Here is a 13,259-nt window from a genome sequence, read left to right on the forward strand (position 1 = left end):
TCAATGATACTGTAGTAACTATGTATGGTGCCAGGTGGGTACTTGAGACACCAAGGGAGGCAAAATCACAATGTAAAACATGGTTTTATCAGTTTTAACTAATACAAAATAATATTGAATGTAAACTATAATGACAAAATTAAAATAGTAAGTACTACTTTCATAGCAAAACCTAGAAAAAGTGAATTAGAAATTTAAGAAAATAATAACAAGACAAAAATAAAGGCTTTCTTGTTGTGTGAGTTGTGTGGAGTCAGCTCCTGGATCTCTGAGATCCAAAAAATTTAGGGCTTCTTTACCAAACAATCGGGCAGCCATCACCATGCCACAAAACAATATACTGAGCTACTACCATAAACACTATGGGTAACACTGGGATTATTATGAGAAGTTGAGGGGCTCATAAATGCTCAAAAACATGACTGGTCTGAGGGCTAAGCTCTAAGATAAATAGGACCACATAAAGAAAAGAAAGAGCCCAGCTGGTGTGGTTTAGTGGATTGAGCATTGTCCCATGCATCAAGCGGCCAACATTCGATTCCAAGTTCAGAGCACATGCCCGGGTTTCGAGCTTGATCCCCAGTAGGAAATCGTGCAGGAGGTAGCTGACAGATGTGACCCTTTTCGATGATTCTCTCTCTCTCTGTCTCTCCCCTCTCCAACTCTAAAAAAAATTTTTAAAAAATCAATGATTAAAAAACAGAAATTGCAGCTACTTTCCCATTTCAATTTGAAAACTTAAAAAAAAAGAAAAAACTATAAGATGCATAAAAAGAGAAACACAAAACAAAAGAATGATGAAAAGACTCCATAGGAAATAGTACCTGCCATTCTGCTGGACACAGAGAACAGTCCCAAGGTTATTTTGAGTACTATCAAATAAAAACGAAAGAAAGGAGAACCCTCTGCCCAAGGTTCATAGCCATGGAGACGCACAAATATTGTTATTTGAACAGGAAACAGACAGGAAAATGCATGAAAGAAGTTGGTTATTAAAAGCTGCTGAAAACGGTTTTATCTAAAACCCATCTAAATATGAAAGATTCCTTAAGCCAATGGACTTACATTTCAGTAAGGCCGTGTAATTCGTAACTGAAAGTCATCTTTTGCTTGTCAATACATAGTGTACAGGAAAATCCCTCATCCCCACTATAAAAAACTAAGGGTATTACTACCAATACTGTCATTGAGGTGAATGTGGGCAAGTTAGGCCTTCTGACACAAGGAAGCAAGGTTATTTAGGGGAAATATGCTTAAGTTACTAACAATCCTGAAAACAATGGATGGATGCATAAAGACAGTCTTATTGGCTTGTCAGCTGTTTCAAACAAGAAACTCCTTGTAATTACTGAAGACTACAATCCAGCCAGGAAAACCACCATTACTATGTGTCTGAATACTACCCAAGTCTTCCATGTCCAGAATCAAGAGAACTACTTATCACATTGCAAAGAAACATTAAAATGGCCCAGTTTTACAAAAAACAAACATTTTCCTGGAATGGCTATAGCCAAAAGCGGGAAAGTGGCAAGTTCTAACAAGGATGTGGAGAAATGTGAATGCTCGTGCATTATTGGTAGGAGGGTACAATGATGCAGCCACTAGAGTTTGCAGGTTTCTCTATAAAGCAATGGGATTGTAGTATGTGCTACAATATGGCTTGACCTTGAAAAAAATGAGGCTTACTTAGTGAAATAATACACAGAAGGGCAAATAGTGTACAATTGCACTTATATTGAGTACCTAGAATTAGCAAATCCATAGAGACAGAATGTAGAAGTTACCAGGGGCTGGAAGGAAAGGATAAGAGGGAATAATTGCTTAACATGTACAGTCTGTGTTGGGGATAATAAAGTTTTGGGTATAAATAGTGATTTTTACACAACCTGTGAATGTATTTAATGCCACTGAACTATATAGCACTTAGGATGGTTATAAGTACTATATTTATTTAGCACAATAAAGAAAAACACGCCCCCTTCTCTCAAGAAAACCAGGCTTACAGAAAGAACATAGTCAAGTCTCATTATTCACCATAGTAATCATCTTGAACACTGTATTAAGGAACACTGAGCCATCACTCCTAGTAAAAATGCAGAGTTAGGTTCCTGGGAGCCTCTGGTAACATTTGCATTAACCAATCAATACACAACTTTGTTTTATGTTTAGTTTTTAAAAGACACCTTATTAAACAGTCATGCACTGCTTAACAACAGAGATATGTTCTGAGAAATACACCAGGCAATTCTGTTGTTGCGCAAACATCAGAGTATACTTACACAAACCTAGATGATATAGCCTACTGCACACCTAGGCTATATAGTATAGTCAGCTTCTTGGCTACATACCTGCACAGCGTGCTACTGTACAAAACATGAGGTTAAATCAAGCACAGTAAAAAAATGATGCAATCAAGAGATGAGGTAAGCCCTAGATGTATGAGGTTGCTGCAAGGGTAACACAGTACAGTATTTTACAGCAAAGTTTTTGTTAATAGGTAGAAAGAGTACACTCTAAAATTGTGAAATATAGGACAGTAAATATATTAGCCAGTAAGTCATTTGTTACCATTATCAAATATTACATCCCGTACATAATTGTATGTGATATACTTTTAAGCAACTGACAATGCAGGTTTGTTTACACCAGCACCACCATGAACATGTGATATCACTAGGCAACAGGAATTCTCAGCTCCATTACAATCTTATGGGACCACCATTGTATATGCAGTCTGCTGTTGACCTAAACACTATTAGGCAGTGCACAACTGTGTATCGCTAATTCACTAACACTGAACTCATTGCCAACAGTATTATAACTCAGGTCTGAACAGAGCTTATCTGACACCCATACTTTCTCCATGGGACTTATCAGCCTTCTTATACTTAGGAACCATAGGCAGCCCTTCAACACTATGCTTGGGGGCCATTAAACAATGCAATCATCACGAAAAAGCACAAAATGCGAAAAATGTGGCACTACATGGGTCATGAAAAGGACATTTGTTTAAAGGATATAAAAAGCTCAAGCAAAATAGAGAGCATAACCTTATTCATGGTCAGCTGGGAACAAATGCACTGGGGGACAATTTTTTTTTGCCACCCAGCACATCTGTTATACACGCTGGTAGTTAAGTTTAGGAAATTATACAGCACAAGTACTGATGCTGGGTTTACATATAAATTTTAGTGAGCAGGTAAATTTGCATATATGGTAAATGAATAATAAGGATCGACTGACTATACTATGTAAATAAAGTTAAGAAATGAATGCCTGGCCAGGAATGGCTCAGGGGTTGAGCATCGACCTAGGATCCAGGCAATCGGGGTTCAATTCCCCATCTGGGCACGTGCCCGGGTTGCAGGCTCGATCCCCAGTTGGGGTATGCAGGAGGCAGCCGATCAATGACTCTTTCATCGTTGATGTTTCTCTCTCTCTCTCCCTCTCCTTTCCCCTCTCTGAAATCAATAAAGATATATTAAAAGAAAAAAGAAAGAAATGAAAAGCTGTGACATGTAAAACTGAACTATTCTTTAGATGTGGACTTACCTTCCCAAGAAGTTTGACAAACAAAGGCCATAATTTTAAAACATAAGTCTCATTTTTACTCATAAATAGCTTGTGGAGTTCTGAAAGTAATTTCTGCAAACAAAAGCAAAAATATTTACCAGAAGGACTCTTGGAAAGAAAAAAATATGCAGTATCAAATTGGCTGATTGTCTCAGCCAAATAACTTTACCCAGTTTTATCAGGAAAACTTTTATAGCAAAGCTGAGAGTTTTATAATAAATGTCCAAATATAAATAATCATTAACATTTTACTATGCTTTTCTAATCACAATCTGGCAATTCTTGCATCCATTAACACAGCTTAATTTTTTCTACCAATATTCTTTTCCCTAAAAACTTCACCAGTTATATTATTAATTAGAGTTCAAATGACAATGTTTTAACTCCTCACTTTGATAACTGTAAAAATATATTAATGGCTTCATGGATAACTGACTGAGAAAATTTTAGTTCAAATTTATAAAGAATTTTAAACATGCTCTTAAAAATTAATAAACTTATCAGAATAAAAAACTTGCAAAGACAAGGGAGATACTTCATTTGACTCCGAACACTACCATGAAATAACTTAAAAATGAACAAAACTGCCAGGTCTTAGAATCTGGAAACCTCCCTCACTGTCTGGATTACTGCAGTATGTCCTAACTAGTTTCCCTGCTCCTACCCAATCCCCTTTAGCGTGTATTCTCAACAGAGGCAGAGAGATCCCTTTAAAACCCAAGTCAGTACGTATACCACTCCTAGACTCAAAACCTTCAAATACGGTTTTCTGTAGAACCCAGTCTTACAATGACCCCCAATGTGATTTGGCTCTCTGTTTCTCTGAAATCATCTCCTACTCCTCACCCTCATGAACTTTGCTTATACTGCCCCAGAGTTCGCTGAACACAACCATCAGAGCAGGGCCATTTGCTGTCATGGTTCCTCCAAAGAGCTATCTCCTGTACCACCTTTAAATCACTGTTCAAATACCAGTTTTTTTCTTCCCTGATACTTCACCCTTCCTCTCCAATGACACTCTCATCTAGTCCCTGCTGTTCTCCACAATGTTCTTCACTTAATCTACTACATGCTTTATATCTCTACCACTAGAAAATAAGCTCCAGAAGTTCCTTTTGTTCACTGGTATATTCAGTGTCTAAAACACCCAGCATATAATAGGTGTTCAAGAAATACATGTTTCAAGAACAAAGTTTGAAAAACCTAAAACCTGGGGGAAAAAATAATAACTTTAGGAAATTTTACACAGTTGATGCACTTATGTGCATTAAATTTATATCCATTGGGATTATGCTACAACCACCCAAATAACACTGAAATCAGTATTTCCCTTTCCCAGAAATGCAATCCCTTTCAATCACCATTCACTAGGGATGGAGTAAAATGCCTGGATCATAGTAACACTGAATAGACAGTTCCCTTCCTTACTGTAGTGTAGGAGCAGTATGCCTACACTAACTTAAGCAATTCTTTGTTTTAATTCAAAGAGGAATTGCCGAGATCACAGTACAATTATACCAATATGAGCCCTAAGCAGAACCTTACAATGCAGTATTCAAAAAATCCTGATACACACAAAAAAAAATCCTGATAGAAAGTAATACTTACGGTAGTCATAAGCTGCTCTGTGATAGAGGCTATTTCTTGTTGTTTCTGAAGCAACAACGGCATTCCCATCTCTAGAGCAGTCGCTCCCCGCAAATGTACCTTTTGGGCTGAATGAACAACTAAAGGTATGACCAGTTTTGCCCATCTAATTGACTCTTCTCCCATTTGAACTGGGGCTTGTTCAATTAGCCTGTAATAGAGAAATCAATTAATAAATTATTTTGGCCTCACCCTTTACATCTAAACTACCAGGAAAATAAGCAGCAGATGAAGAAATAAGCACAGTATGGTCCATTCATTGTAGAATATGTACATATATGTACACACACAAAAAAGATCTAATTTTTACTGGCTAACTTTTAGATTTCTGTATTATTATAAGTTTTTAAAATAAGAACAACACATTTTGTCTTTTAAAATTTTTAAAATACTAATTATTTTTATACAATTAAATTCAATATTTTTATAGGACAACCAGAGAACTGTGATATAATGTGAGCATCAATCAGGGCATCAGAACATTAAGTAGTTAGAGCAAACAGCTCAACTACTAAAGAAAACTTTAAAACAAAGGTAATACAAAGCATATCAATGAAGAGCGTGCTGATAGCATGCCCACTAAAAAGAGCAGGGATGGGAAGGAAGAAAGTAAGAGATTTTCTTGTTCTGCCATCTCCTGCTAGGCACTGCTAATGACATCCTAAACTATAACTCACTTGGGAGTCTATACTACTTTTCAAACTCCTGCAAAAGCTTTAACAGGAATAATTTTTAAACCCAGAATTGTGTTAGCAGCAGCAGCCTAACCAAGACTTTATTTTTAAGACTATCTCGGTAAAAATAAACAAAGGCATACTAACTTAAACACATCTAGTTCCTTTCCTTCCTGTTACTTTTTCTTGAGACTTTGTCTAGAAGACATTTCCCTCTTTTAATGTCTAACTCATAATCAAGCCCCAAAAGTCCACTCCTAAAAGTAAATTCTAAATTTCCTAAAACTATTCTTCCAATTTGCAGAGCATCCAAATTCATACCTTATGATGACATTTAATGCTTCATAATCAACAACAGCAGAATGCATCTCTCCTCTATTAAACACTATTTCTAGTGAATCAATTATACTGGGTACCTAAAAGACAAAACAAAATAAATACAAACCAAGTAAGCCTGAATTTTTTAAATGGCATGTAGCTAAGAAGACATATAAAAACTATACTCACTACTTTGCCAATAACTTCAGTGGGAAACGTCTGCTTGGATAGCACCCAAAGTGCCCTAGTACGTACATTTTTGTCTGAACTCTTAACAATATCATTCAATTTTAAAAGCAGTTCTTGCATACTTTCCTCTGAAAAACAAGCAGCTTTCATTATGTGCAATAGTTTACATCCTTTAAAACGTCAAATACAAAAATAGAAAAAAAATTAAATGCATATCCAAGAGAAGGGCCAGAAACCAATAGCGATAGTAAACTGCTTCCCATAACACAAAAATAGGTAAGATGGTTTATTTAGAAAACAGTAGACTCTAGATCAGATATTCTGAGCAATTAAAATAATTTTATAGGTATCATCAGTAGGTTTGAACATACAACATAATTTTTGGCAAGATGTTATGAACCCTACACCTCTGCCTCAAAATGAACTACTTCAGATTGCTAACATTTCTATACAGGGTGGGGCAAAAGTAGGTTTACAGTTGTGACTGTGAAACAGTTTATTCTTGTATTATTTATTATTATATTATTTTCCATGCAAACGATTGTAAACCTACTTTTGATCCACCCTGTATATTAAAAAGAGCAGAGACTTTTCCCTCAGAAAAAAAGATAACTTTATGACTTTAGTCCCTAATTCCTTGTTTCCCTTCTCTAAAATTATCTCCTAGGTTTCCTTTACCATGTCAAACTGCTACCTTTACGGTAACAAGATTAGCTGAAAACATAGAAAGCATCAGTCTTATGTTTTCATTACCACTTTTAGTTCCAAATTATCCCACTTACCACTATGTAAAAACTTTTCAATTCAACATATTCCTTAGTGTATATGCTTATACAAAAGAGAAGACCAACTAAATTAACTTTTAAAGCAGATAAGCGTTTACAAAGGAGAGTTCAGGTTTCATAGCAATTATTTATAAATAAGCTTATTTTCTTTTAGAGCAAATTTTATAATTATCTAAGAACTATGTCTAAAGGAAAAAAAACTTTCCGATGATAATCTAAACTATGTTATGAGCCCTGGACAGTGTGGCTCAGTTGGTTGAGCACTGTCCCATGCACCAAAAGGTCACTGGTTTGAGTCCCAGTCAGGGCACATACCCAGAATGCGGGTTAGATTCCCCGGCCAGGCTGCACATATGAGGCAACCGATCCATGTTTCTCACATAAATGTTTCTCTCACCCTTCCTCTCTAAAACAAACAAACAAAAAAAATTAAAAAAAATTTTTAAAAACTAAAAACTATGTTATGAATCTAACAGAGGTTAACAATACTTTTCACAACATCAGAGTATATACTTATAAACTCTTAAAATATTAAGTCTTAATAAATTTAACTACCTGATAATCCTGAGGTAATCTTGGGATTATATAAGCAAAACCCCAAGGCCTGTAGAGCAGCACAACTGAGCTCTGAGTTTTGACTGGAAATGTGAGTCTACAAAATACAAACACACACTTGTTATAAATGAGTACAATTGTGAATCGATATTTAGAGAGCAAAATTTGATTAAAAAGCAAAACTACATTTTAATGGAATCAATCAATAAATCTTTGAAAGTAGATGAAATAAGATCAGGAGCCCATGTATACAGCTTGGCAAAGAAAGAGAGAAACTAGATAAAGATCAACTAAATAAAGAATAGTTTTCTTGGCCCTGGCCCGGTAGCTCAGCTGGTTAGAGCACTGTCCCGATATGCCAAGGCTGTGGGTTCGACCTCCAGTCAGGGCACATACAAGAAGCAACCAATGAATGCATAAATAAGTGGAACAAATCGATGTCTCTCCTTTCTTTCCTCTGTGGAACATCACTTTGTTCCACAAAGGGTAAGCAAAAGCTGACATCCTTGCATTACCATGGAGTGACACCTCTAAAACAAGGGTAAGGGTGTGGAATGAAGCATTTACTGAGTATCTGAAGTGCTAGGAGCTTTAAACATTATCTCAATCTTTTTAAAAACATCCCTACTTCACAGACAGAATTTGAATCTATGTCCATCTGGAATTCAAAGCCCAACCCATATTATGTATGTAAAAGCTATAAAATCCCAAGCTTGTAAAATACAGGGTGTTCCCCCAAAAATGTATACACTTTAACTTCGGATAGCTCACCTGATGTTTCAGATTTAACCCATTAGAATTAATAATGGGTTAAGTGTATACATTTTTGGGGACATCCTGTATATCCCCCAACGCTATGTTACCTGAAACCCTGTGTTTTTCCTATTCCAAACTGATTTATGTTCAAATCCCTCTATTTCTCTGAATCAGATATCCAAGGAGACTTCTGATATTTGTTACTCTTGAGCAGGAAGAATAAATGTTAGTAGCAAATATATGAACAGGGACTTCCCTGGGACATCTTTTATAATTAATCAAACCAAACAACATAAAAATCAAACCCTGGGGCATAAGGGATATTAAAGAAATTTATTCAAACACAAATAGATGAAGTCTTATATCCTTAAGACTTTGAAAGCTACCACTAGATCTCCTGGATAATAGCTAGCATGTAACTAACCAACTTTAATACATATTGCCTGAAAGGTTTCCTTAAGTGCTGTGTCTTGCCTGGCTAATATGACTCAGTGGTTGAGTGTTGACCCAGGAACCAAGAGGTCACCAGTTTGATATCCTATCAGGGCACATGCCTGGGTTGCGGGCTCAATCCCCAGTAGGGGGGCATGCGGAAGGCAGCTGATCGATGATAATTATTTCTCTCTCTCTCTCTCCCCGTCTCCCATCCTCTCTAAAAATCAATAAAAACTTTTTTTTTAAGTGGTGTGTCTTATTTCAAGAATGTTGTGGATTCTTAGAAATAATATTAGCGGAATTCTAAACAGTAACACATTTTGCCTACTATGATTCCTGTTCTAAAGGAATTTACATATCCTTTTAGTGCTTAGTAATTCACACAAAGCTTCTGTTGACTGTCCTATCAGTACATATTGTACTCACCCAGGTGTTTCTAAATATAGTTAAGTTATAAGGGAGTCAAAAGTTGTATGTGCATTTTTCACTGCCAAGGGGGAGAGGGGCGTGGTGCCTCTAACCGGAGTTGTTCAGAGTCAACAGTAATTATTCATTAGGCATTTTAGTTACAAACCCTATTTACAAACTGCAACTTGACTCGAAATGCGTGCAATTGAGTTCCTGACAGTACACGTTGTCAAGTACTAAATATATAAAGATGCATCTTTTTATCACATCAAATACAGTCTTGTGCAGCTTGACAACGGGTATGTTCCAAGAAATGCATCATTAGGCAATTCTGTCACTGTGCAATCATCATAGAGCACACTTACACAAATCTAGATGGTATAGCCTACTGCACACCTACGCTATATGGTATAGCCTGTTGCTTCTAGGCTACAAGCCTGTACAAAACATGAAATTAAATCTAACACAAGAGAAAATGATGCAGTCAAGAGATGTGGTAAGGGATATATGAAGGTGCTGCCAGGGTAACAGCATACTGCTTTACAGTAAACTCTTTCTATTAAGTAGAAAGAGTACACTAGAAAATAATTATTAAAAAGTATAGTCTAGTAAATACATAAATCAGAAAGTCATTATCAAATATATGTACTGTACATAACTGTATGTGATATACTTTTACAGTACTGGCAGCACAGTAGTTTGTTTATACCAGCATACCACAAACAGGAGAGTAAGACGTTGCGGTTTTTCAGCTCCATTTTAATCTTATGGGACCACTGTAGTATACTGGGCTGGTCCAAGTTGTTGACCAAATCATTATGCAGAGCATGATTATACTACTGGAATGTGGAACTTGACAAAGAAAAGTGGGACAATAAATAATACCACTAATATTTTATAATAATACTATTAATGTCTTGAACTAATTGCTAAAGTAAGCTCCTGCTTACATGAAAAAAAGGCACTGATCACTGTAACAGGATACGTAAGTAGACAGAACCTAAAAGGCCTCAACATTTAGCCAGAAATCAAGCTAAAATGTACAAGGAATATTTTGATGGAATACTTCTATTTAAAAACACAAAAACAAGATCATAAAAACGAGAACGCAATGGGACTTTGGAGATTGAGTTCAACCTCTTAATTCTAAAAACAAGAAAATTCAAAGTTAAGTGTTAAAGGAGGTCACAAAGCCACAGTGTACTCAAGTGAGGACAGGAACATAGGTCTTCAAGTTTGAGGTTAAACTACATCACAAACCTATAAACAAGCAGTACAGATAACCTTAATAAAGGTTTTTAACCAAGCAAGAGTAGCAAAAACTAAGGGCATGTGACCATAAATAAAAACACCAAAACCAAAATTATAGAATCATTACTTAGGAGTACATTCCTACAAAAAGGAGATAAGACAGATTAAATAATCTGCTGATTACTGCTCTTAAATTAAGAGTTAAGGTTTTGGATTCAAATGGTCTTGGGCAACTTTAGGCAAATTAAATCAATCTTCTGCAAAGTGGGGACTAAAGAGTAATTTCATTGGGACCTGTTAGGTGAGAGAAAACTATAAAGTAATTGAGAGTACTATGATCTGCTTTTATTTAAATTCAAAGTTTTTATGAGTAAACTGGTAAAACTTTTCCCCACAAATAAAATATTACTTAATACGCAGCAGAAACACATACCTTTAAAACTTCATATAGCTGAGGAAGTTTTTTCTCAATTTCTATAATGACTTCTTTTCCATCTTCTCCAGTAATACGGCTTAAAAGCAGAGATAAAGTTTATGTTAGAATTCTGGCAAATTAACTTGACCTAGTGCTTAAAATACAGAAGTATAGAATTCAACATACAGCTGAAGAAAATTAAAAAATCCTCAGAATTCCTTTCCCACCCAGTATACAAATTCCGACAGTTTTACTACGGGAAGAGGAAACTGAGAAACCTATCCCCTTAGCAACAAATTTACTATATCATTTTATTCCAGTGGTTATCCTCTCTCAATTTCCCCAGTCACTACAGAAAACTCAGTGATTTTTCTGGGGGGGAGAAGAAATATTACGAAGCATTTGCAATTAAAACAAAACTCGAGTTCCTGCTCTCGATTAAAAAACCAATTCTGGGTGGCCACCCCGTCCCAACACGGACGCGACTTACCCCGAAACCCACTCCTCCAGCGTGCCCACTTCCAAAGCAACTTTTTTTACATTCTTAGACGGCAAGACGCGGGAGCGGACTTCCTCATTCCCCACACCCCCCGCAGGCGAGGCAGCAGGGCCCGGGACCCGCTGGGCACGCACCCTCCCACCCCGCGCCCCCCGCGCCCTCCCAGCGGGTTCACTTTCCAACACGCACCTCGCCTGGCGCGCCGCACCCCAGCTGCGTTCTCCCCAAGAGCCGCCGGAACGCCCCATCCCTGCTCCCCGCGGGCCTCACTCACCTTGTCAGAGCGAGGTAAGCGTCCGTCTGCTCTCCACCGGAGGCGGAATGGTCTTCCAGAGTCTCCAAGAGCGGGGCGACTGGGCTCTGTCCCCCCCGGGCCGTCATGTTGGCCACCCTGAGGCACCGACCGGAAAAGGAGAAAATCCAGGGACCCATGGAAACAGCCCCGCGCCGGCCCGGGCTGACCCCGGACCCAGGACCCCGGGCCCCAGACCCGCGCGCCCGCCCCGGGCCTCCCAGTCCCCCCGACCACGTCCACACCCCCCGGTGCACTAACGCTCGGCCCTAACCTCCTCCTGCGCCCCGCAACCCGCATCCAGGCCCACAGCGCTCCGTCCCGCGTCCTCTCCCGCCACCACTTTTCCCGGGCAGCTTTCAACAGGGGGAGGAGACCGGCGTGGGGCGGGAGAAGCCGGGAGTAAAGGCGTCTCACCGCGAGGGGGCGGAGGGGGCGCCCGGCCGAGGGATCCCTGGGGCCTAGCGCGGTGACCCCGACACTCACCTCCACGAATGAAGATCAGAACTACGTCGTCTCCGCCGCTGCCCGCACCACAGGGAGGCAGGCCGGCCTCGACTTTCCCGGCGTGGGCTGTTTACTCACGCGTGTAGCCCGCTCCTCCCCAAACCAAGATGGCGGCGGGCCGGGCGCAGGAGCGCGCGCGCGAGCAGGCTGCGCAGCGGAGCCCCGAGCGGGTCCGACGGGCTGCGGCGCGCCGAGGGCATCGATCGCGCCCGCCCCGCCCCCCGCCGCTCGGCCGCGCCGCGGGGCTGGAGGGCTCTGGCCCACCTCTCACCAGCGAGGGACTCGAAATCCGAAGTGTTAGTGAATCCCGCCAGTCACCGGACTAAATGTAACGGGCGCTCAGGCTGTCTTCGAACTCCGAGTGGAATGCTTGTTGAAGTATTAGCAGGAACTCATTTGGCCAGAGGACGTAACTCTCCTGCGTCTAGGTTGGTGTAGATCCCGACCCTGGCTCGGCGTGGCCTTCGCGAGTTCCCAGCCTTCCGATGCCTCGGTGTCCTCCTCCGTGAGACAGGGGCAATAACAGCACCACCGCGGGTAGAAGTGAAGCTAGGGAAGGAGAGAGGCCAACCGTTCTCAAGTGCACATGACAAAGGCCTGAAGATATTCCTCATTAAACTGCTGATTTCTGGGCCCCACCCTTCCCCTAGACATTGTGATTCAGTCGATTTCGGTAGCTCCCAAGGTCCGCATTCTTTTAGGCCCCAGGTGTGCAAGGGGGGGGTCTTGGCTGGGACTTCACACCTGGAGAAACTGCAGTACACCCTTAAAGCCTGTTCGTACTATTAAGATAGTAAGATTCCCTCTTCATAGGCCTCTGAGCACTCTCCGCAGCACACAGGATTGTATTCACTTTAATTTTTTTTTTTTTATCGATGATTTTAGAGAGAGAAAAAACATGGATTTGTTGTTCCATTTATGCATTCGTTGGTTGATTCTTCTATGTGCCCTGCAG

General features: G+C 39.7%; 1 protein-coding gene across 4 annotated transcripts in view; it reads right to left on the minus strand.

The window, feature by feature from the left end:
* The window catches only part of RIF1 (replication timing regulatory factor 1), a 50,964-nt gene extending 38,575 nt beyond the window's left edge, over window positions 1-12,389 (minus strand). For 3 of the 4 annotated variants that reach the window (XM_087819859.1, XM_016205737.2, XM_016205744.2), the window contains exons 1-8: window positions 12,284-12,389; window positions 11,780-11,896; window positions 11,025-11,103; window positions 7,742-7,838; window positions 6,402-6,529; window positions 6,216-6,310; window positions 5,182-5,371; window positions 3,553-3,645 (exon numbers count right to left, since the gene is read on the minus strand). In XM_087819859.1, the coding sequence (XP_087675985.1) occupies window positions 3,553-3,645; window positions 5,182-5,371; window positions 6,216-6,310; window positions 6,402-6,529; window positions 7,742-7,838; window positions 11,025-11,103; window positions 11,780-11,886 (789 nt within the window). In that variant the 5' untranslated portion in view covers window positions 11,887-11,896; window positions 12,284-12,389. The remainder of the gene's footprint in view (window positions 1-3,552; window positions 3,646-5,181; window positions 5,372-6,215; window positions 6,311-6,401; window positions 6,530-7,741; window positions 7,839-11,024; window positions 11,104-11,779; window positions 11,897-12,283) is intronic. The other variant, XM_016205719.2, reaches the window with a different exon arrangement.
* Between the last annotated feature and the right edge of the window lie 870 nt (window positions 12,390-13,259).

This window comes from Miniopterus natalensis, chromosome 8, assembly GCF_054644295.1.
Source record: "Miniopterus natalensis isolate mMinNat1 chromosome 8, mMinNat1.hap1, whole genome shotgun sequence".
In the NCBI taxonomy this organism is placed as follows: Eukaryota; Metazoa; Chordata; class Mammalia; order Chiroptera; family Miniopteridae; genus Miniopterus; species Miniopterus natalensis.